Here is a 19,736-nt window from a genome sequence, read left to right on the forward strand (position 1 = left end):
TCTGGGTGGCCCACACCCTGCCAGATATCCAGGGTGGCATTTGCAGAGGAGAGCCTGATAGTGTGTGTGTGGGGGGTGGGGGGCAGCCCTCTCGGGTAACAGACGGGGAGACTGGGGGAGCCAAGTGACGGGACTCGGCGAAAGCGACAGCGGGGAGCTGACGCAGAGTCCCCACTCCAGGCGGGGCCTGCCGAGCTGGAGCAGGGAAAATCCACCCGGGTCAAGTGGGAAGTGGGGCAGATTTCTCCCGCTGGGGGTTAAAAAAAAAAAAAAAAAAAAAAAAGAAAGCGATTTCTTCTGCTAACCCGTCCTCCTCGCCTGAAGGAGAGAGGGAAGGAGCTGCCCTTTATTGTAGCAACGTAGTCAAAGGCACCGACGGACCAAGGGCGGAGAAAGTCCCGGGTTTTGCGCAGCACAGGGAAGGGCGAAGCCACGTGATTCTTCACAGTTCGGATCCTGGACTCTGGTGCAGACCCTACTCTGTCCCCCTTTTCGCCAAGAAACCCCCCTCCCCCAGTAGAAAGAGACAAGGCACGTCCTTTGGGGCTCCGTCCCCACCCAGTGTCCCTGTCCGTGAGGCCGTGGCGGCCTGTCCCACCTCCTCACATTAACACAGCGACCCAGCTGTGTGCCCGCGCTGCGCGGGGACCTGCGCCTCTCGCGCCCGCTCGGTCCGGTCCTGGTGGCTCCCAATTCGGCCACTCTGCAGCCACGTGCTGAGGCCGCGGGGACACTGTTCGCGGGCACGGCCTTGGCATCTTGAGCTGTCACCCCTACGCTCGGCTCACATGGCGGACACGAACCGATCCACCACGCCGGGGTAGGCGGTCGCGTGGCGAGCGTGGTAGGCACCTCCGGCGCCCCCTCCGGGCTGCCCGCCAGGATTGTAGCAGGCCCCCAACGCTGCGAACTGGCCTGGCGACGTGCGCCCATAGAAGTCCACCGCGGTCTCGACGCCGCCGCCGCCAGCCGCGGGGGGCGAGCCGGGCCCCGCCAGGCGCCCCGCAGCTGCGAAGAGCGCGCCGGCCCCCTGCGGGTACGCGCCGTCGGGGCCGGCGTAGGCGGCCGCGTAGTTGGCCGGCCGGGCGCCCGCGCAGCCCTGGTAGCCGGCGGCGGGGGCCGGGGCGCCGGGCGCGGCGAAAGCGCAGGAGCCGGCGGGCCCCGACGGCGCGGGCCCCAGCTCGGGGCTGAGCGGGCGCTCGGGCACCAGGCCGAAGACGCGGCACGGGCCGGGCGACGCGGCGGGGTAGTAGACCGGCGGCGGCGCGGCGAGCGGCGGCGGGTAGCCCGCGTAGACGGCGCCGGGGTAGGGCGCGCGCGCGGCGGGCACGGCGCCCGGGAAGATGGCGGCGGCGTCGTGCATGTAGGCGGGGTAGGTGGACAGGTCGGCGCGCTTGAAGCGCTTGCGGCGCCGCAGGAAGCTGCCGCTCTCGAACATGTCCTCGGCGTTGGGGTCGAGCGCCCAGTAGTTGCCCTTGCCCGGGCGGCCGGCCTCGCGCGGGATCTTCAGGAAGCAGTCGTTGAGCGTGAGGTTGTGGCGGATGCTGTTCTGCCACTTCTTGGGGTTGTCGCGGTAGAAGGGGAAGCGCTCGGTGATGAACTTGTAGATGCCGCCCAGCGTCAGGCGGCGCTCGGGCGCGTGCGCGATGGCCATGGCGATGAGCGCGATGTAGCTGTAGGGCGGCTTCCCGCGCTGCAGGGGGCGCTTGCGCCGCCGCCCGCCCGCGCCGCGCCCCGCCGCCTCCGCCGCGGGGACCCCGGCCCCCGCCGCGCCGCGCTCTTCCTTCACGGCCGCCAGCGCCTCGGGCGGCGGCGGCGGCGGCGGGGGCCCGCTCTCCGCGGTCATGGCGCGGCCGTCACGCGCCGCCGCCGAGGGTGGCGGGGCAGGCGGGGCCGGGCTGCGCGCCCCCGTGCAGGCGCGGGTTCAGGGGCCCCCGCGGGCTGGCCCCGCGAGAGCGCAGCCGCCCGGGGCAGGGGCGCGCCGGGGTGCCCGGGGCTGGCTCGACGCAGGCTCCCGAGGGGCCCGCCTGCCGGAGGGCTCGGCGCCGGCGTGGGGGCCCGGGCGAGCCCCCCGCCGCGGGCAGAGGACTCTTGTGCGCGCTGGTGCCGGGCAGTCAGGAGTCCCGGCGCCCCGGGAGGTGGTCTCCGGAGCCGGGGCGGCTGCAGCCGGCCTGCGTCCCTGCTGGTCCGAGGATGGCCGTCGAGGACGTGCGCGCGGCGGAGGCGAGGGCGGGACACCCAGGCAGTCAGTGCGGGCGCCGGGCGCTCCGGCCGGGGCCGCCCATGCCGCGCCCCCTTCGGCCCAGACCGCTCGCAGCGCGCAGAGAGCGGGGAGGCGAGGTCGGGGTGCGGGCCCAGCGGGGCGGCCGGCGGCGGCTCCTCGCGGCGGCCTAGGACGGGAGGCGCCCGGGCTGCGCGGCCCGCGTCGGGTCTGCGGGCGAGGCGCTCTCCTGCGCACACCCGGGCCGGCTCCTCCCTCTGCGGGCTTCTCCCCCTTAAAGGCGCGGGCAAGCTTGGGGCGGTGCCCGCTCCCGCCCGCCCCCGACGGCCCGCCCCCCGGGCCGGGGCTCACCTCTCCAGGTAGGGGCCCAGCGGCGGCGCGGCGGGAGTCCCACAGCGTCAGAGCGGGGAGGGGGCTCTGAGGGATCCCTGCGACCGGCCCCGCCTCTGTGCGCCTGCGGGGAGACTGAGGCCCGGGGGCCAGGGACCGGCTCCCGAGATCTGCGCGCCCGAGCCCGGCGCTTCTGGCCTCTGGCGAGGGCTAGGACCTGCAGGTGACGGGAGAGCTCGCCGCCGTCCTCCGTCCCGAGAGGAGGTGAGGACTGGACTATTGAAAGGGTGCTGCTGGGGGCCGAGGGGGCGCTGGTGCTCGTGGGCGGGGGACGAAGAAGGGGAAGTCGTGCCGGGTGTTCGCTCCTCCGCCAGTCTCCCAAGGCCTTTTCAGGACGATTTGCAAACCCGGTCCAGGCTGCCCTGCCCGCTCCCCACTCGGCGCCTCACTTCTCAGCCGTGGATCGCCGGGAGAGGGGAGGCGACGTCCCCTGGACCCACCGCCACCTCGCCGCTCAGCGGAGCGTCGGGCTGAGTCCGCGTGAGCATGGCGCTGCGCCGCTGTGCGCCCGGGGCAGCCGCTTTCCCTCTCTGGGCCCCCGCCTCTTCGACGACACGGAGGGTTTGGAGCTCAGGGTCCTTCGTTGCTAACACATCCCCCCCCCCCCCCCCCCCCCCGCACTCCCCAGGCCATTATCCGTCTTTGGGTGACTCGGGACCCCTCTCCCTAGCAGAGAGCGGCTCAGGGCTTAAAAGCGAGGAAGGGAAGGCTCCCACTTCCCGAGGCACCCCCCCCTCTCCAGCTCCTCCAGGCCACGGGGGTCTCCCCGAGCAGCTCCCTCCCGCCGCCAGGGGAGGCTCCCCTTCCCGCAGCCAGGGCGGCGTCTCCCGGGAAGGGGCGGGCCGACGCGGCCCTTCGGCCTCGCCGAGGTTGGGTCCCGGGCTCGTTTCCCGCCGGGGGCCCGCGCCCTGGCCCGGCCTCGGCTCTGTGCCCTGCGCGCTGGAGCGGGAGGGCGCGTGCGGAGCCCCGCGGACCCTCCAGCCTCAGGCTCCCGGCCTGGGCGCCCGCTCCCGAGGCCCCTGCGGGCCGCGGCTTTCCCGAGCGGCGGGTGCGGAGCGGCGCGGGCGGCCCTCGGGGGAGCCGGACCGCGCCGACCCGCCCGGCGGGCCGCGGCGCTCGGGGTCTAGCGGGGCGTCTTCCCGGCGGCGAGCCGGGGGCAGGCGCGGCGCGGCCGAGCGTTGTGCCACCGCTTTCGGGAGAACGAGGCAGAGAGCCCAGATCCGCGCTCCGCTGTCCCGCAAGGGCAAACCGCCGTCTGCTCGCCGGGCCTCCGCCGACCAGGAGGCCCCAACGAATGGAGGGCGCTCAACCTCAGTCCCAGCTCTTCTCCAGAGCAACCAAGAGGTGAAAATCGAGGTGTCCTCTTCTGTTTTTCTAAGGGGGCAACAAGAGGGGCTTTCTATTTTTATTGTTTTTCTGTTTTTTGTTTTATTGTTTATTTCTTATTATTATGTTTATTATTTCTATGTTTTATTGTTTCACAGGGGTCTTTTCAAGCGAGTTCTCTGACCCTGTTTCCAAGATTCTGAGACTCGGATTTCCAGATTTCAAATTTTGAAACCATTTTCCTAATATTGTGATTTTATCAATCAGAGAATGCTCTTTTATAACTCTAAAATTCCAGGACCAGGAGTCTAGATTCTTTGACTTTGATTATATTCCTATTATTTCAGGCTTCTAGTGGTCAATTCTAAAAGCATATAGTCCTCATATTTTAAGACGCTGAGACTAAGATTTTCCGCTTGAAGATTTGATGCCCCTCTTGGAAGTTGCTGCTTCTCTCGTTTTTAGAATTTTAGTTTTTTTGCAGCTTTACGAGATCTCTGTATCAAAATCTATAGATGTATACATTTAACAAGTTGAAGTCCTGCCTAGTAATGTCTGATTGGAAGATTCGGTTCCTATAAATCCGCCAGCCTCTTCTTCCTTAATCCCACAAGTTGGTCCTGGATCCACTGTTCTGTAATTCAGAGCGTCTGATTCTAATGTTCGTGACCCTGTGCTTTACTGGTCACTAGTGAGTCTCTATTTTTTGCTCCGATGATTACGGTATAAAGCCTCCCTGTCCCAGGAATTCCTGGTTCTTGGTGTCTGATGGCGGGGGTCCCTATTCTTCTAGAATTCTGATTCCTCTTCTTCAAACTTGGCTGCTGCAGTGCTATACCTGTGCCCAAGAAACCCTTAATATCCTGAGATTAGAATCCCTAAAATCGGATTCTAAGCTCTTCACCAACAAAGGACCCTAACCTTCTATCCCGTAAATATGTTATTCTAAAAATGCATTTCTAAAGTGTATAATTTGAAGACAATGAATCCGTGCTGTAAAATTAAGCTGAAAGGATTTAACAAGTCCACGGGTCAGGACTGAACTGGGGCAGCTACCCGTTTGGATCAAAACCACACATAACAACTCCCGGGGCGCCCGTCTGCCTTTCCTTTAGCTTCCTTCTCGGTTTCCTGAAAGGGGCAGGGCTGGCCACGGTGAAGGCCCCCCACCTCTCTGGCACAGTGTTTCTTTAACCTTTGTGGGGTCACAGACCCTTCTGAGAAACATTTGAAAGCTGCGGAGGGTGGGTTCCAGCTGCAGGGAATCGTTCTTCCTTCTCGGAGGAGGTGGCTTGGTATGGGTGGGGGCCAGGTGGGCTCCACTGGTTTGGCACTGCTGGGGGAGGGGGGCTGCGTGTATCTCCAGCCTCCTTTGGAGAAATCTGCCCAGTCACAGTCCATTTTATGTGAAAAATTTTTTTGGGGTGGGAAACTAGTGACCCACAGAAAACACTGGCAATACTTCCCCAACAGCCATTTCGTGGGTCGAGGTGCCCTTGGAGGGTTTGTACATAAAAAGGAGGGGAGTCAGAAGCTGTGGACCATTCCCTCCACCTCCCTGGATACCCCTTCAAGACAGACGCAGAAGTACTCTGCTCTTCCTTTTAAGGAAACCTTGGAAATTCGAGCTGGAGGGAAACTAGGCCGAGAATCAGGAGGCACGTGGAAGTCTGGTGAGGAGGCGGCTGCGCCCAGGGAAACCCGGGCCCTCTTGCGCCCCGGCGGCGCAGCCTCTCGGTCTGTCCCTGAGTTCGCAGGGCCTCGCTGTGTGTGGTGCCTCTCGGGGCCACCCCTCCCCCAGCAACACGGACTCAGGAAGACTGTCCTTCCAGCGAGCACGGGGTTGCCCTGGGACAGCCTGCCCGAGCCAGCGGCTGTATGGCCCCAGGAGCTCAGAGCCAGGCACTAGCAAGGGGGACGCCCACGGCCCGCTCTGCCCCGCTGACCACCGCTCAGTGTGCAGCAGCGCGGGCCACTGCGGGTCATAACTGCTTCGGCTGCCTCAGTTTCTCCATCTGCGAAGTGGGAAACCCACTGCCTGCCCCTCGGTGGTTTCTTCACCTTTTAAATTGTTCCCAGGCGAATGGCTGGGACGTGGGGAAAGACAAGCCGACGGAGGGATTGCCGGCGTTCCCGCCCAGGGGCAGAGAGGACCCCCTTGAAGAAGCAGCGGCTGGTTACTGTAAAACCTCCCAGGATCCAGGAGGCTCCCGCGGGCGTCCTCTCTCTTTGATCCCCGCATCCGCGGGAGCTGGGTACGGGCAGCCCGGCTTCATTTAAACACAGTGAGCGGAGAATTATCGTCACCCGGGAGCCGGGAGGGAAGGACCCGGGTCTAGAGAGGGGGCCTCTTGCTTCCCACCCCCCTCTGGGCTTGGACCCCAACACCAGCCTCCTGGCTCACCCCAAGGAGGCACTTAGCGACCCCCCTTCCAACTCCTGCCCTGCCCCGGGGCCCTCCGAGTGAGGTGCGGGCGCGGGGTTGGAGAACCGGGAGCGCAGTGGCCCCAGCGACAAGAAGGGGAAGGCAGAGCGCAGGACCTGTCCCACCGCGCAGGGGGAGTCGGGGGCAGAGGAGGCGGCCGGGCGTGGACCCCTGCCTCTGCCCCAGCTTGGCTCCCCCGTGCCCTCCGGACCCAAGGAGACCGTGGCGCCGGGCACCATCCCGTCCGCACACTGATCGCGGTGGCCGGGCGGGCGGGGACTCGGCCGTGGTGGCGGCCACTCACGGGAAAGAGGTGGCTGGCGCGGGGGTGGTGGCGAGAGCGGGGCCCTGGGCTTCCCAGGCGGCTGACGGACGCAGGTCCGTTAGACTCTGGGCGGGTGGGTGCGGGAGCCGGCCTTGGAGACGCGGGGGCGTCCGGGCTCCTTGGGCTGGATGGAACCTCTAGGCGCAGCCTCGCGGCTCCAGGAAGCCGGGCATTTGCACGAAAAATTCTGGCCGTTCATTTCAGGAGGGACTACAGTCTTAAAAGGGCCTGGGAGTCCCCCACCAAAGGGAGACGCACTGGGCGAGGTCAGCCCCCCGAGGGGCAGGAAGAGGCAGTGACATGTCCCTCCTCTCCAGGCCAGCCTCGGACCCCAAGCCCAGGTCCCTGATGCGGATCCGCAAAGCCTCGCGGGACGTCCGGCAAGGCCGCGGGACTGGTAGGACCCTGACACCTAGAGCCACCCGCATCACCTCCCACCCCCGCGACTCCAGCCCAGCTGCTGGCATGGGTGACCCTGCGCCGAGCTGGGACGCAGAGAGATGTGTAGATGTGTGCGCCCCCTCCTTTCCGGCGCTCTCCAACTCTTCTCCCTTTTTTTCTCTTTTTCTTCCCTTCTCGCCTCCCGCCCCTCCTGCTGCTCACTCTGGCTCATTGCCTGTCTAGCGGCCTAGGAGGGTGGCCCCTGCTCTCCCCCCCCCCCCCCGCCCCGCCCTCCCTGTCCTCTCTTGGGAGCACTCCGCGTGGGGAGTGAGGGAGCTGCACTCCCCAGGCGCCCTGGCCTGCAGGGACCAACCCCTTCCCTTCATCAGGTCCACGGGGAAAGGGGGGAAGCTACAACAAACTGCTGTGCAGCACGTGGGCATCGATGCTTCTCGACCCTTCTGCCCACGCGCCTCTCCCTCCACCCCCTCTGCACAGGTTACACGGCGCCAGTCGCCGCCTTATGCCGCTGCCTCCAAATCGTCCTCCCCAGCGAGGCGCTCGAGCTCGCCCTCCCCTTCTCTGCACAAAGTCGGGTCACTTGGCAGCTGAAGGTCCCCCAGTGATTCCCCAGCATCCACCTGCAAGATCAAGTGCACGTTCCCCCTCCTGGTGATCAGGGCCTTCCCGACACAGTGTGGCACTTTCTATTCCCACCCCATCCAGGCTCCTCTCCCCTAAACATCTCCTGCCCCTGCCACATACTCATGCTCTTTACTCAGCCTGCAAAACCGGCCCTCTCCTCTGCCAAATGTCGCGAGTCGCCGGTCTGTTAAGAGCATACCAAGTGGCAGCTGCTGTGCTAAGCACTTTAATCCCCATGGCTCTTAGCCCCGCTGTGTCGATGGGAAGACTGAGATTCCTAGCCCATTGCAAGCAGCTCAGCTCACATGTTTCCCCTTCCAGGCAGGCTTCCTTGACCTGCACAGAGTAGGTCAAACACTCCCCTGGGGCCTCCCAGAGCGCGTTTGGGTTTTGGCACTCGTCACCGGTTTTGTGGCTGCCTCCCCTCTCGCTGGGAGCTCCTCATGAGCAAGCAGAGTGGTTCCGTGTGACCTGACACCTACGTCCCCAGCACAGGGCCTGGTGCCAGCAACCTTCTGTGACAGCCTGTTACTCCGAGGCACCCAGGCCTGGGTCCCTTTCCAGCTCTGCATCTTCCTCCCTGTGTGAACTTGGGCATCGTTTATGCAGTCTGCACCCCACCTTCCTCATCTATAAAATGGAGAGGGTAATCCTAATGGCATAAGGTGGCTGCGGAGGGCGGCAGTCCTGCAGCCACATCCACCACCCTTCCAGGTGCCTTCCAGGTACAGGCACTGTAAATACACCAACCTACCAGGAGACCCGGGGCCGGCCTCAGGCCGTCCTGGGCAAGTGTGGGGGAGAGAAGGCGGCCTCTCCCCTTTGCCTGTTTAAACGGGTTGCATTTGTAGGAGAGCACAGGACTGGACCAGCCGCCTTAGCTCAGGCCGAGATCGCCCACCGTTTCTAAGACTCCTCCTAAGTTAGAATTATCAAGGTTTTTGGGGAATTTTATCACTGTGTTAAAATGGACCCAGGATGGAAAACAGACCCCGAGCAGAGAACTCAGAGAGATGAGAGGTTCCCAGGGCAGTTAACACCAGGTCACCAAAATTTCAAGCAGTGCTGTCTGCTGCTACCAGCAGAAGTCATCAACCAGCAAGAGCTGGGGGTCAGCCTTGGAAGCCAGCCTGGGGGAGGGGTACTGCAGGGTAACAGCAAGGGCTGAGTTAGAAAACAACAGGATTCCCCTCTCGTGGGTTTTGCATAGTGGCTGAGTACTGTCAGCAGCCAGATGGAAGTCGGAAGCCCGGTTGGTTCCCAGCTTCTCCCCTTCGTGCTGTGCAGCCCTTGGCGAGTGTCCTAACCTTTCTGACCCTCTCTGTCTTCTCATCTACAGAGTGGGGATAAGAAGAGGCACAAGGGTTAAAGTGCTTAGCATTGTAGCTGCCATTTGTATGCTCTTAACAGACGTGGCTGTTTCTAGGAGGTTCTTTTCCTTTTTAAAGCCTTGCTGCTTGTTATTTAAGTCTTACTCCTTGGTATTTTCAAGGTGGAAATGTCAAGTTCTTGCCAAATGAAAGATCTGGACAAAAGACTGTGGAATAGGGTGGATGATACAGAAGCACAGACTTCAGGGAGGTGCTGGGCTAGGCTAGCAGACACGTGGACGTTGACCCAGCTTATCTGAGGAGGGTAGGGGGGAGCCACAGCAGGTGTGGGAGTGAGCGGCAGCGCGTGGAGGAAGGGTGGAGTACCCCGCTCCACTCAGGTTAGGAGGGAGCTAACCAGCCTCAAGGTTCCAAACTGAAATTTTGGCCTCTCTTAGCAAGTTGCAGAATTCTACCCGAGCTAAAGGCAGAGGAGCAAGCCCAGTGGAGATCACGTCTGTCAAAAGCATTACCTCCTTAGAGATTCAAAGACAGATAAAAAGGTGACCTGGATCGTGCTTTACTGCATGGTTGAGTTCACTTTACCCATGTTGACCAGATACCACTTGGGAGAACCAGACTTCTGCGCGGGGTGGAGGAATGGCTCACCAGGAGGGCCCTGGGCCAGGACCACGGGGGCAGGGAGGATGGCGAGGCCAGGCGGCTGAACGGAGTGCAGGCCCAGCCGAGGCAGTGGGGGGTTCCCCGGGAGGAAGGGGGTGCCCTGGGCCTGAAGATGCCGGGCCTGGGGGCACGTGCCCATCTCGGTGGGCAGCTGCAGGCGAGCCCAGAAGTGGGAGATGGGCAGGCGTGAGGGGAGGTGCCCACCCGGGGCAGCAGCTTCTGCCACAGAGTCAAGGTCTGCAGAAGGGTGCAGAGGGAGCCCTGGGCAGCTGGGAGCTACGACGGTCCTGGGATGAGGACCGTATCCAGGTCCACGTGGGACCTGTCCTGGGAGCCTGAGGCCAGGGACCTGTTAGGGGGCTTTACTTCCAAGCTCAGGACTAAGGGCTGAGGCTTTGGGGTGGTCACCCAGGATGCTGACGAAATTCCTGGGCCAAGACTCTTCATGGAATCTAGAAGCTGTCCAGAAGCCCAGGCAAGCCTGCTGGAGGCGGCCGGGCCTCTCTGCGAGCGGCGCCCACAGGGGTAGTGTAGGCCCCATTTCTCAAGGGGTCCTTGCTCTGCCTCTGTTTACACAGGGTTCTTGAGAAGACCTGCCCAGACGCCCGGCTTCCCTGGCTCGAGAGAGCCTGCCTCCCCCCGAACGATGCCAAGGGTGAGACCCCGGGCCCTGCGGTCGCAGCCAGCAAGTGGGGTGTGTAGGGGCCATGGGGCTGGGGCCCCAGAGTCATTGTTGGTCACAGTTTGGCCAACGTGGCCTGCTCAGCTGGGGCCTGAGGGGCTCCCAGGGCAGCCTCTTCCCTCACTGCCTGGAAGCTTAGGCCTCGGATCTGCAGCCCTGGCCTCTGCCTGGGCAGATGTGGCCCAGCCTTTCGGTGGAGGGTTTGGGAAAGCTTCAGCCTTGGGCTGGGTCCCAGCCTCTGTGCTGTCAGAGGCAAGGCCTTTGGGCCTGCAGCTGTGCAGGTGCTCTCAGGAGGGCTGGGCCTGCAGGGGCTGGCTAGGGGTCGGGGCTGGCCCTTCTGATGGGGTGTCAGACATCCAGGTGTTACAAGGCCTCATCATCTGTGCATGTGTGTGTGTGTGAGAGAGAGAGAGAGAGACAGAGACTTTCTGTCTTCCCTGAGCCCTGAGCAGATCAAATTGTCCCCAGGTGGTAGGGCTCAGGGACTGCTGACAGTGGAATAACGCAGCAGTGCTGCCCTGGATGCAAGGGTTGTGGGGACGGAGAATCATGAGAGAGGAGAGGAAAGGTCTCTCTGGAAATGGGAGGGTGGAATTGACACAGCTTGGAAAACGCCTGACATAACCGCAGGGGCCCGGGAAGTAGCTGGTGGAGGAATCCTACCAGTGTCCCCCAGAAGCCTCAACAACTTTTGCTACTTCTCTTCCCTCTCAAAGACCTCCCTGCTACGTCCGGTTCCTGGTCTGCAGAGCATTTGCCCCCACAGATGATTGGCACTGGTTCTACCCAATGAATGAGCCAGATCGTCCAAGCTCAGGTAAGCAGCTCTCCCTCCTTGCCCAGGCTCATGTGGGAAGTGGGTTTCTAGAATCTGTCATTTATGGTATTGAAATAACCTAAGCAAACAGTGATGAATGATTTCTGCCAAGAGAAGAGAAGGGTGTGGCTTCCACCCTGCAGTCTAGGCCTGTTGAGCGTTTGTCAATAACTTCACCGAGGCTTAGAGAACAAGCTGTGTTTGAAGCTGGCCGCGCCCCTCTGCTGAAACTGGGAGCCGAGAGACCCAAGCCTGGGACTGATCGTATAGGCTGGGAGACGGGGCCAAAACCAACAAGAAGGCATTTCAGAAACTGTTACGAAAACACGATAACATTATAGGAGACAAAGCAGGAAGGAAAAAGCCGCCCTTGTGCCAGTTACCTATCATTCATCTGCCCCAGTTTTCTGCTTTGTTGTTTTTTTCCTCTTGGTGTTCTTATGCGAATATATGTATGTTTACATAGGTGTAACCATATGTAAGTGCAAATCTGTAGCCTTTGTAAATAGTGCATTTGCATCATTTCCTAAACATCTCTACCTGGTGCTCTTCACCTCTTGTTTTTCAGCTGTAACAGTGAGGAAATAGTTTAGTCCTGATTTAACCTTTTCATGGTTGCTGGGCTATTAGGTAATTTCCAGTATCTTTGATATAGGTGACACTGCTATGATTCTATTTGTATAAAGAGCTTTTGAAATATTCTTAAGACAAATTTCCTAGGAGGTTTTTATGGTTCTCAGTGTAATGCTGCCAGATTGCCTCCCAGGGGATCTTCTTAATTTACAGCAACACTAAAAATATAAGTGGAAAAAAAAGACAGAAATTTTTTTAAAAATTGAAAGAAAAGAAAAAGATGAAAATATGGGTGCCCTTGTCATCTTAATCTAAAAGATGCAAAATGGCTCATTGCTATTGTCCTAAATTCAGTTTTTTTAAATGATGAGGTTGGAAGCTTTCTCTTTGTGTTTCCTTGCTTAATAAATTTCTTTGGGCAACTCCAACAGGAGAATCACATCCATCAACTCCTATATCTAAGCCCCCTCTTGATCTAGAGGTGGAGTGGACATCACCATCCCAGGGTCCACAGAATGGAGGAATAAAATACGGATTAGAGTGGACTTACTGATATTCTACTATAGAACTATTGTGAACAGTAATGGAAGAAACTGTAGCATCAATGTGGAGAAAGTGGCCATGGTAGTTGCTGAGGGCAGGGAGAGAGAAGAAGAGATGTGATGTGGGGGCATTTTCGGGATTTGGAGTTGTCCTGAATGACACTGCAGGGGCAGATGCTGGACTTTATCTATCCTGCCATAACCCACTGAATGGACTGGGGGAGAGTGTGAACTGCAGTGTAAACTATCGTCCATGTGGAGCAGCAGTGCCCCAAAATGTGTTCGCCAAATGCAGGGAATGTGCCACAATGATGAAAGAGGTTGTTGATGTGGGAGGAGTGGGTGGGGTGGGGTGGGGTATGGGGTATATGGGAATTTCTTATACTTTTTAATGTAACGTTTTTTGTGATCTATGTATCTTCAAAAAAATATAATAAAAATTTCTTTTGGTATAAATTGCCTTATCTTTTAATTTAGCCTTGTTGAGGTATACTAGATAAACAATAAAATGCACATATGTAAGCTCTACAATTTATCGTTTTGACATATTTGGATACCTATGAAGTCACGAGAAAATGAACACATCTTTTATTCCCCCCCCCCCATTTCTTCATCCTCTTTGAAGTCCATTCCTCCAAACTCCCAAAATCCTTAGTCAATCACTGATTTACTTTCTGTCACTATAGATTAGTTTATATGAAATTAGGATTTTATGTAAGTGGGATAATGCAGTGTGTTCTCTTTTGTCTGGCTGCTTTCATTCCTCATAACTATTTTGACACTTATCTATGTTGTGATTTTTCCTTTTATTGCTAAGGAGCGATCCATTGTATGGATGGACCACAATTTGTTTATTCATTCACCTGTTGATGGACCTTTGGGTTGTTTCCATTGTTGGCTATTGCAAACCAAGCTACTGGGAACCTTCCTGCACTAGCCTTTGTGTGGACCTTTGCTTTCCTTTCTCTCAGCTAAACCCCTAGGAGAGGAACGACTGGCCTGTATGGCAAGTGTCTGCTTAAAGTTTTAAGAGGTTGACCAGCTTTTCACGACGTGGCCGTATGTCTTTCCTTCCCACCAGCAGTGCGAGAGGGTTCCGGCTGCTCCAGCTCCTGGATGAGTTCATTCTTCTTGATTTTAGCCATTGTAGCAAGTAGTATCTCATAGTCTCAACCCTCATTTCCCTCACGTCTCGGTTTCCTGGGTCTGCCATGGCGAAGTACCACAAACTTGTGGTTTAAAATAACAGGAATGTATCGTCTCATGATTCTGGAGGCCAGAGGTCGGATACCAAGGAGTCAGGGGCTGTGCTCCTCTAGGTCTGAGGGGAGGCATCTGCCCCCTGCCATCTCCTGGCCCCTGGTGGTGGCTGGCTGGCCGTCCTCGGCGTTCTCCACTCCATCTGTCTGTCTGTGTCCAAACTCCCTCTTCTTATGAGGAACCACCAGTCATACTGAATCAAGTCCCCCCACCTCCCCCACCCTACTCCAGTATCACCTTATTTTAACTTGCCAATTTCCATCTATACTGACCCTATTTCCAAATAAGGTCATAGTCTCAGGTACTGGGGACTAGCCCTTCAACATCTTTTTGGGGGACACAATGCATCCATAGCATTCGATGACTAATCATGTCTTAGTTATCTCTTGCTGTGTAACAAATTACCTCAACACAACAGACCTGTATTCTCTCGCAGTGTCTGTGGCTCCACAGGGGAGCGTGGCTTAGCTCGGGGTCTCTCATGAGGCTGCTGTCCAGTGTTGACTGGGGCTGTGGTCACCTCAGAGCTGGACTGGGGCCAGAGAGCCCATTCCAGCTCCCTCATGTGGTTGCTGGCCACCTCAGTTCTTCCCTTTCCACAAGCTGCCTGGGTGGCCTCACGACGTGGCTCATGACGTGGCAGCTGGTGATGTGAGCTGGGGAGAGCCAGAGGGTGCCCAAGGGCCGAGCCACAGCCTTTCTGTGGCCGAATCCCAGAAGAGTACCCCATCTTTTTATCTGTATTTGTTAGAAAGGAGACGCTAGGTCCATTCTGTGCTCAAGGGGAGGGGATAGGACAAGCGCGTGAACCCCAGGAGGCTGGGATCCTGGGGGCCACTTAACACAAGAGACGTTGAGCTTTGTTTCATGGGCTTCTTGTCCACCCGTCTTTAGTGAGTCGTCTTCCTCGAAATCTTTTGCCAATTTATTATACTGCTTGTCTTCTTATTGAGTTAGAAGAGTTCTTAATATAATCTCAAAACCAGTGCTTTGTTGGATATATGTTCTGCAAAAATATTCTTCCAGTCTGTGACTTGCCTTTTCATATTTGTAATAGGGTCTTTTGAAGAGCAGGAGTTTTAAATTTTGAAGTATGACTTAATTAATTTATTGATTTTTTTCCCTTTATAGTTGGTGCTTTTTTTTTTTCTCCCTCTGCTTAAGAAATCTTGCCTAACTCAAGGTCACTAAAATATTTTCCCATTTTGTCTTCTAGATGTTTTAGACCCAACATTTAGGTTGATAATCCACTTCAAGTTAATTAAAATAAAATTAATGGTGTAAGGTAAGGGTCAATGTTCATTTTTCCCACCAATATGGCCACCCATTTTCTTCCAGCACCATTTGTTGAAGAGAATATCATTTCACCATTGAATTTTGCCTTGGCAATGTTGAAAATCAGTTGCCTTTTTTTTGTCCACTTTTAACAAATGTTTGATATTTTAATTAATAAGCTTGTAAGAAGTCCATATATTGTATGTAGCACTGATGATTTTGATGCAAATATTTTCCTTTTCCTTTTGATTTATATACATTAAAAATTTTTATATAGCCCTATGTTTCAGTATTTTCCTTTATAATTTCTTCTATTGATTCAACTATCATTACCTCTTCATAGTTGGGATAAATATTTTATTCTGTTCTTTGGTTTATTTTTTAAAAAATTGAAAACTGTTTTTAACATAAAAATAATATAGCCACTGTAGCAGTTTGATATTATTTATGAATTCCAAAAAGAGATACAGATTATCTTTGTTAACTGGTCTGTTCCTCTGGGCATGATACCCTTTGATTGATTTAAATCCAAAGGCTTTACATTTACTTGATTAAATCAAGATTAGGGCTTGCAGGGCTGAGTCTCTGCCCTCTTGGGGGGTTATATAATGCACACTCAATCGAGAAAGGTACACTGGAGTACACAGAAAAAGACACAGCAGAGGAGAGAACTTTTTTTTTCACTTCTAAGCATTTTATTTTTTTAAAATATTTTTTTATTTTTTAAAGATACTTAGATTACATAAATGATACATAAAAAAAGCAGGGGATTCATTCCCATATGCCCCATTTCCCCTCCCACACTTTCCCACCTTAACAACATCCTTCATTAGTGTGGTACATTTGTTGCAAATTGATGGACACATTGGAGCCTTGTAGTGCAGTGGATGGGGATGACAGCGCTGCTGTAAGGAGAACATGGTTTTGACGCTGGAGCCCCAGGGAGATATGCGCCATTTGCCTGGGACTTTACAGCTGACCTTGTGAAGAGACCAGAGCAGCTGAAATGGCCCAGAAAAAAATGAGCCCTCAGCCTACAGCTGAGATGGGAAGAAGCTGGGCCCACAGAGCCTTACGAGGAAGAGGAGGGCTGAGCCCTGGCAGAGGGTGCCCGCTGTCTTGCTTCAACATGGGACAGCAGACTTTGGGTGAGGAAGTAACCTTGAGTTAGATTCTTTAGAGCCTTGTAACTGTAAGCTTCTATCCCAAATAAATATCCTTTATAAAAGCCAACCGATTTCTGGTACTTTGCATCAGCGCCCCTTTGGCTGACTAATATAGCCACATTATAGAAAGATGTGGAAATGTGACTTTTAAAAGTTATGTCTGTTTTCATTAGCATGATATATCCATTTTTACCATTTTTGTGTTTTTCTTCTAGACTTTTTAATACATGTATTTCCTACAAAGTCATAAATATAGTGGGTTTGTGTTCTAGGATTTTAGATTACTTCGCTTCTTAGTTCACCTGGCACGTATTGTAGTATGTGGTGTAGACTGCATGCGGTAGGCATTTGTCAGCACCCTCCTTGGGAAGTGAAGGATTTCTAGTGAGGATGGATTTCCAGTTGCAGTGTCTTAACCCCTGAACCACAGTGGCTAATCGGTGGAGGGTTACATGATCCAGGCCAAGCCCATCGGAATCCTTCCCTGGGAGTTTCTGCCTTGACCTGGAGAAAGAGAGCCCTTTTTTTCACTGTTCACAGAACTGTAGGCGTGTGAGCCCAGCCCTGCCTAAGCTAATCCCTCTCCAGGAGAAAGAGGTGGTTGGAGAGAAAAAGCTGACAAGAACATGCCTAGACATGAGGTGGCAAGAGAGACCCCTGACTGTGTGGAAGTTGCGGGTTTGATTTGTCTGCAAGGCCACCTCTAGCCCCACCCTCCCACCTAAAGGGAGCCAATATCCTTTTTTTTTTTTTCCGGCTGATGGCACTTTGAGTTGGGATTCTGTGACTATGGCAGAGTCCTGATTAATAGTGCTTCAGAGGTTAATTTCCTCTATGTTACAATCTAGTTATCACAATTTGAAAAATTGCAATTTTATATGGGTTGAATACAAATGCATGCATCCAGTTGAACAAGCCAATTATGTAAACACAGGTTGTGTGAGACCTAATTTGGCAGCAGGACCTCTGGAAAAGATTTGGCAACCTTAATGGATCAAAAGCTGGATTTAGCTTGTAACGTATTTCAGATGGTTGCTCAAAAAGCAAACACAATGTTATGCTGCATAAATGGCTACATCCGTGGCTGTCAACTAGGGGTCACTTTGCAACCCGCCCCCCCCAAGACATCTGGCAACATCTGGAGACATATGTGCTTGTTACAGCTTGGTGATGGGGTGGGAGGCTACTGTCATCTGGTGGGTAGAGGCCAGGGATGCGGCTAAATATCTTAAATGCACAGGTCACGGGGCACGGGTCAGCCCGCCCCCAACAACAAAGCATTATCTGGCCTCAAGTGCCAAAAGTGCCAAGGCTGAGAAATTTTGGGCTACACAGATTTCATGTCAAGGGGGATGATAATTTCTTTATGAAAATGTAATCATCAATACTGAGCATTATAATAATCCTGATATGGTCCATGGTGTGGGACCATAATGAACTTGGCTATGATCAAAGGAGCATGAACAAGGTAATGGTGAGGAATCTGAAACCATGTCCCCCAAGGAACAGGTGGAGGAACTAGGGATATTCAGTCAGGAGAAGAGAAAATGCAGGGAGAATGCTCACTGCTTTCAAATCCCTGCAGGGCTCCAAGTGGGAATGGAGCTGATTTGTGCTGGGTAGGGCCAGAAGGCAGAGCTAGGACTTGGGTAGACAAGGAAAGAGTGTCAAAAAAGCCATCCCAAGATGCCGTGGCCTGCCTTGGAAAAAAATGAGGTCCCTGACACTAAAAGTGTCTTCAAGTGTTTGGTAGAACTCACCAGTGAATCCTTGTGGGCCTGGGATTTCCTATGTTGGGAGGGTTTTTTTTGTTTTTGTTTTTACATAATTTTTAAATTTATTTTTAAAAGATCACACAAAATGTTACATTAAAAAATATAAGAGGTCCCCATGTGCCCCACTAGCCATACCCCCCACTTTTCCCACATCAACAACTTCTTTCATCAATGTGGTACATTCATTGCAATTGACGAATACATTTTGGAGCACTGCTATACAGCATGATTATAGTTTATATTGTAGTTTGCACTCTCACCCAGTCCATTCAGTGGGTTATGGCAGGATATATAATGTCCTGCATCTGTCCCTGCAACATCATTCAGAAAAACTCCAAGTCCCAAAAATGCCCCCTTATCACAACTTCTTTTCCCTCTCCCTGCCTTCAGTAACTCCCATGGCCACTGTCTCCACATCAATGATATCATTTCTTCCATTGCTAAAGTCACAATAATTCTATAGTAGAGTACCAGTAAGTACACTTTAACCCATATTTTATTCCTCCATCCTGAGGACCCTGGGGTGGCAATGCCCACTCCATCTCTTAACTGAGAGGTGGCTTTGATCCCACATGACTGGAGGATGGGACTCTTGTGCCCCCAGCTGTAGCTCTTTTGGTTCCTTGGTGTGGTGGTTGTCCATCCTCACCTCTCTGTCAGCTGACCTGTCCAATGAACTGGAGAGTAGTTGCTGCAACACTGCTGAGGTTCAGAGCCCAGCTGGCACATGGACAGCCCAGAAATTCAAGTCTCCTGGGCATACACCAGCCCCAGCACCAACCACAGGTCCAATAAAAGTGACAGAAGAGGCATGTGTAGAGAAGTCACATCTGAGTCCAACTCCATCACACTCAGAAGTTTGTGCTTCCAAAGTAGGGCCCATTGGCAAGGTACTGAACTCTGGAGCCATCTGCCATGAGCGTAGGACCTGGGTGTCTCTGTAGACCTCATGAGCACCACTACCTGGGGTTGTAGCTACTTTGGCTGTCTCAGAGATCCTGCTGAGATGTGCATAAATGTGACCTCTCTGATGGCCTCCTGACTCATTTTGAAGTCTCTTAGCCATATAAACTCATTTGTCTTTACCATTTCTCCCTTTTATTCGAGGTCTTTTTTGGGTTGCATCACCAGCCGGTGCTTGGTAGTAATCCCTTGGCACCAGGGAGGGTCATCCCTGGGAGTCATGTCCCACTCTGGGGGGAATGTAATGCATTTATATGCTGAATTTGGCTTAGAGAGTGACCACATTTGAGCAACATGGAGGCTCTCAGGAGGTAACTCTTAGGCATGTTGAGAGGTTTTTGATTACAGATTTAACCTCTTGTCTATTCAAATTTTCTATTTCTTCTTGAGTCAGTTTTGGTCATTTGCGTATTTCTAGGAATTTGTCCATTTCTTCTATATTATCTAATTTGTTGGTGTACAGCTGTTTCTAGTGTTCTCTTAAAATTCTTCAATATTTCTCTAAGATGAGTAGTGATATCATCCACTTTCATTTGCAATTTTAGTAATTGAGTCTTCTTTTTTTTCTTGGTCAGTCAAGCTAAAGATTCATCACTTTTGTTGATCTTTTAAAATAACCAACTTTTGGTTTTGTTGATTTTTCACTAATATTTTCTATTTTCTGTTTCATTTCTTTCCTCTCTAACCTTTATTATTTCCTTCTGCTTCTTTGGGTTTAGTTTCCTCCTCTTTTTCTAATTTCTTAAGATAGAACGTTAGAAAATTGATTTGAAATTATTCTTTTTTAAAATATAGGTATTTATAGCTATAAATATCCCTCTAAGTTTTGCTTTAGCTGGTTCCACAATATCTTAATTAATGTAGCTTTGTAGTAAGTTTGAAATCAGAAAGTGTGAGCCCTCTAATTTTGTTTTTCATATTCAGATTATTTGGTTATTCTGTATCCTTTGCATTTCCAACTGAATTTTAGGATCAG

The 19,736-nt window shown here is 54.1% G+C and overlaps 1 protein-coding gene and 2 long non-coding RNA genes across 3 annotated transcripts; 2 read left to right on the forward strand and 1 right to left on the reverse strand.

Moving 5' to 3' along the window:
- Nucleotides 1-784: 784 nt before the first annotated feature.
- FOXE1 (forkhead box E1) lies at nucleotides 785-1,846 on the reverse strand. The gene has a single exon (XM_004453963.1). It carries the CDS (start codon nucleotides 1,844-1,846, stop codon nucleotides 785-787), a length of 1,062 nt encoding a protein of 353 aa, XP_004454020.1.
- Nucleotides 1,847-3,757: 1,911 nt separating this feature from the next.
- Nucleotides 3,758-7,074, forward strand: LOC139439418 (uncharacterized). The gene is made up of 3 exons (XR_011649324.1): nucleotides 3,758-3,955; nucleotides 6,017-6,192; nucleotides 7,005-7,074. It is a non-coding gene; the product is annotated as an uncharacterized lncRNA (long non-coding RNA).
- A 2,385-nt stretch (nucleotides 7,075-9,459) lies between these two features.
- LOC131279637 (uncharacterized) lies at nucleotides 9,460-12,642 on the forward strand. Its single transcript, XR_009187034.1, has 4 exons — nucleotides 9,460-9,586; nucleotides 10,286-10,362; nucleotides 11,106-11,206; nucleotides 12,211-12,642. It is a non-coding gene; the product is annotated as an uncharacterized lncRNA (long non-coding RNA).
- The last annotated feature ends 7,094 nt before the right edge of the window (nucleotides 12,643-19,736 follow it).

The sequence above is a fragment of the Dasypus novemcinctus genome, chromosome 8, assembly GCF_030445035.2.
Source record: "Dasypus novemcinctus isolate mDasNov1 chromosome 8, mDasNov1.1.hap2, whole genome shotgun sequence".
Classification (NCBI taxonomy): Eukaryota; Metazoa; Chordata; class Mammalia; order Cingulata; family Dasypodidae; genus Dasypus; species Dasypus novemcinctus.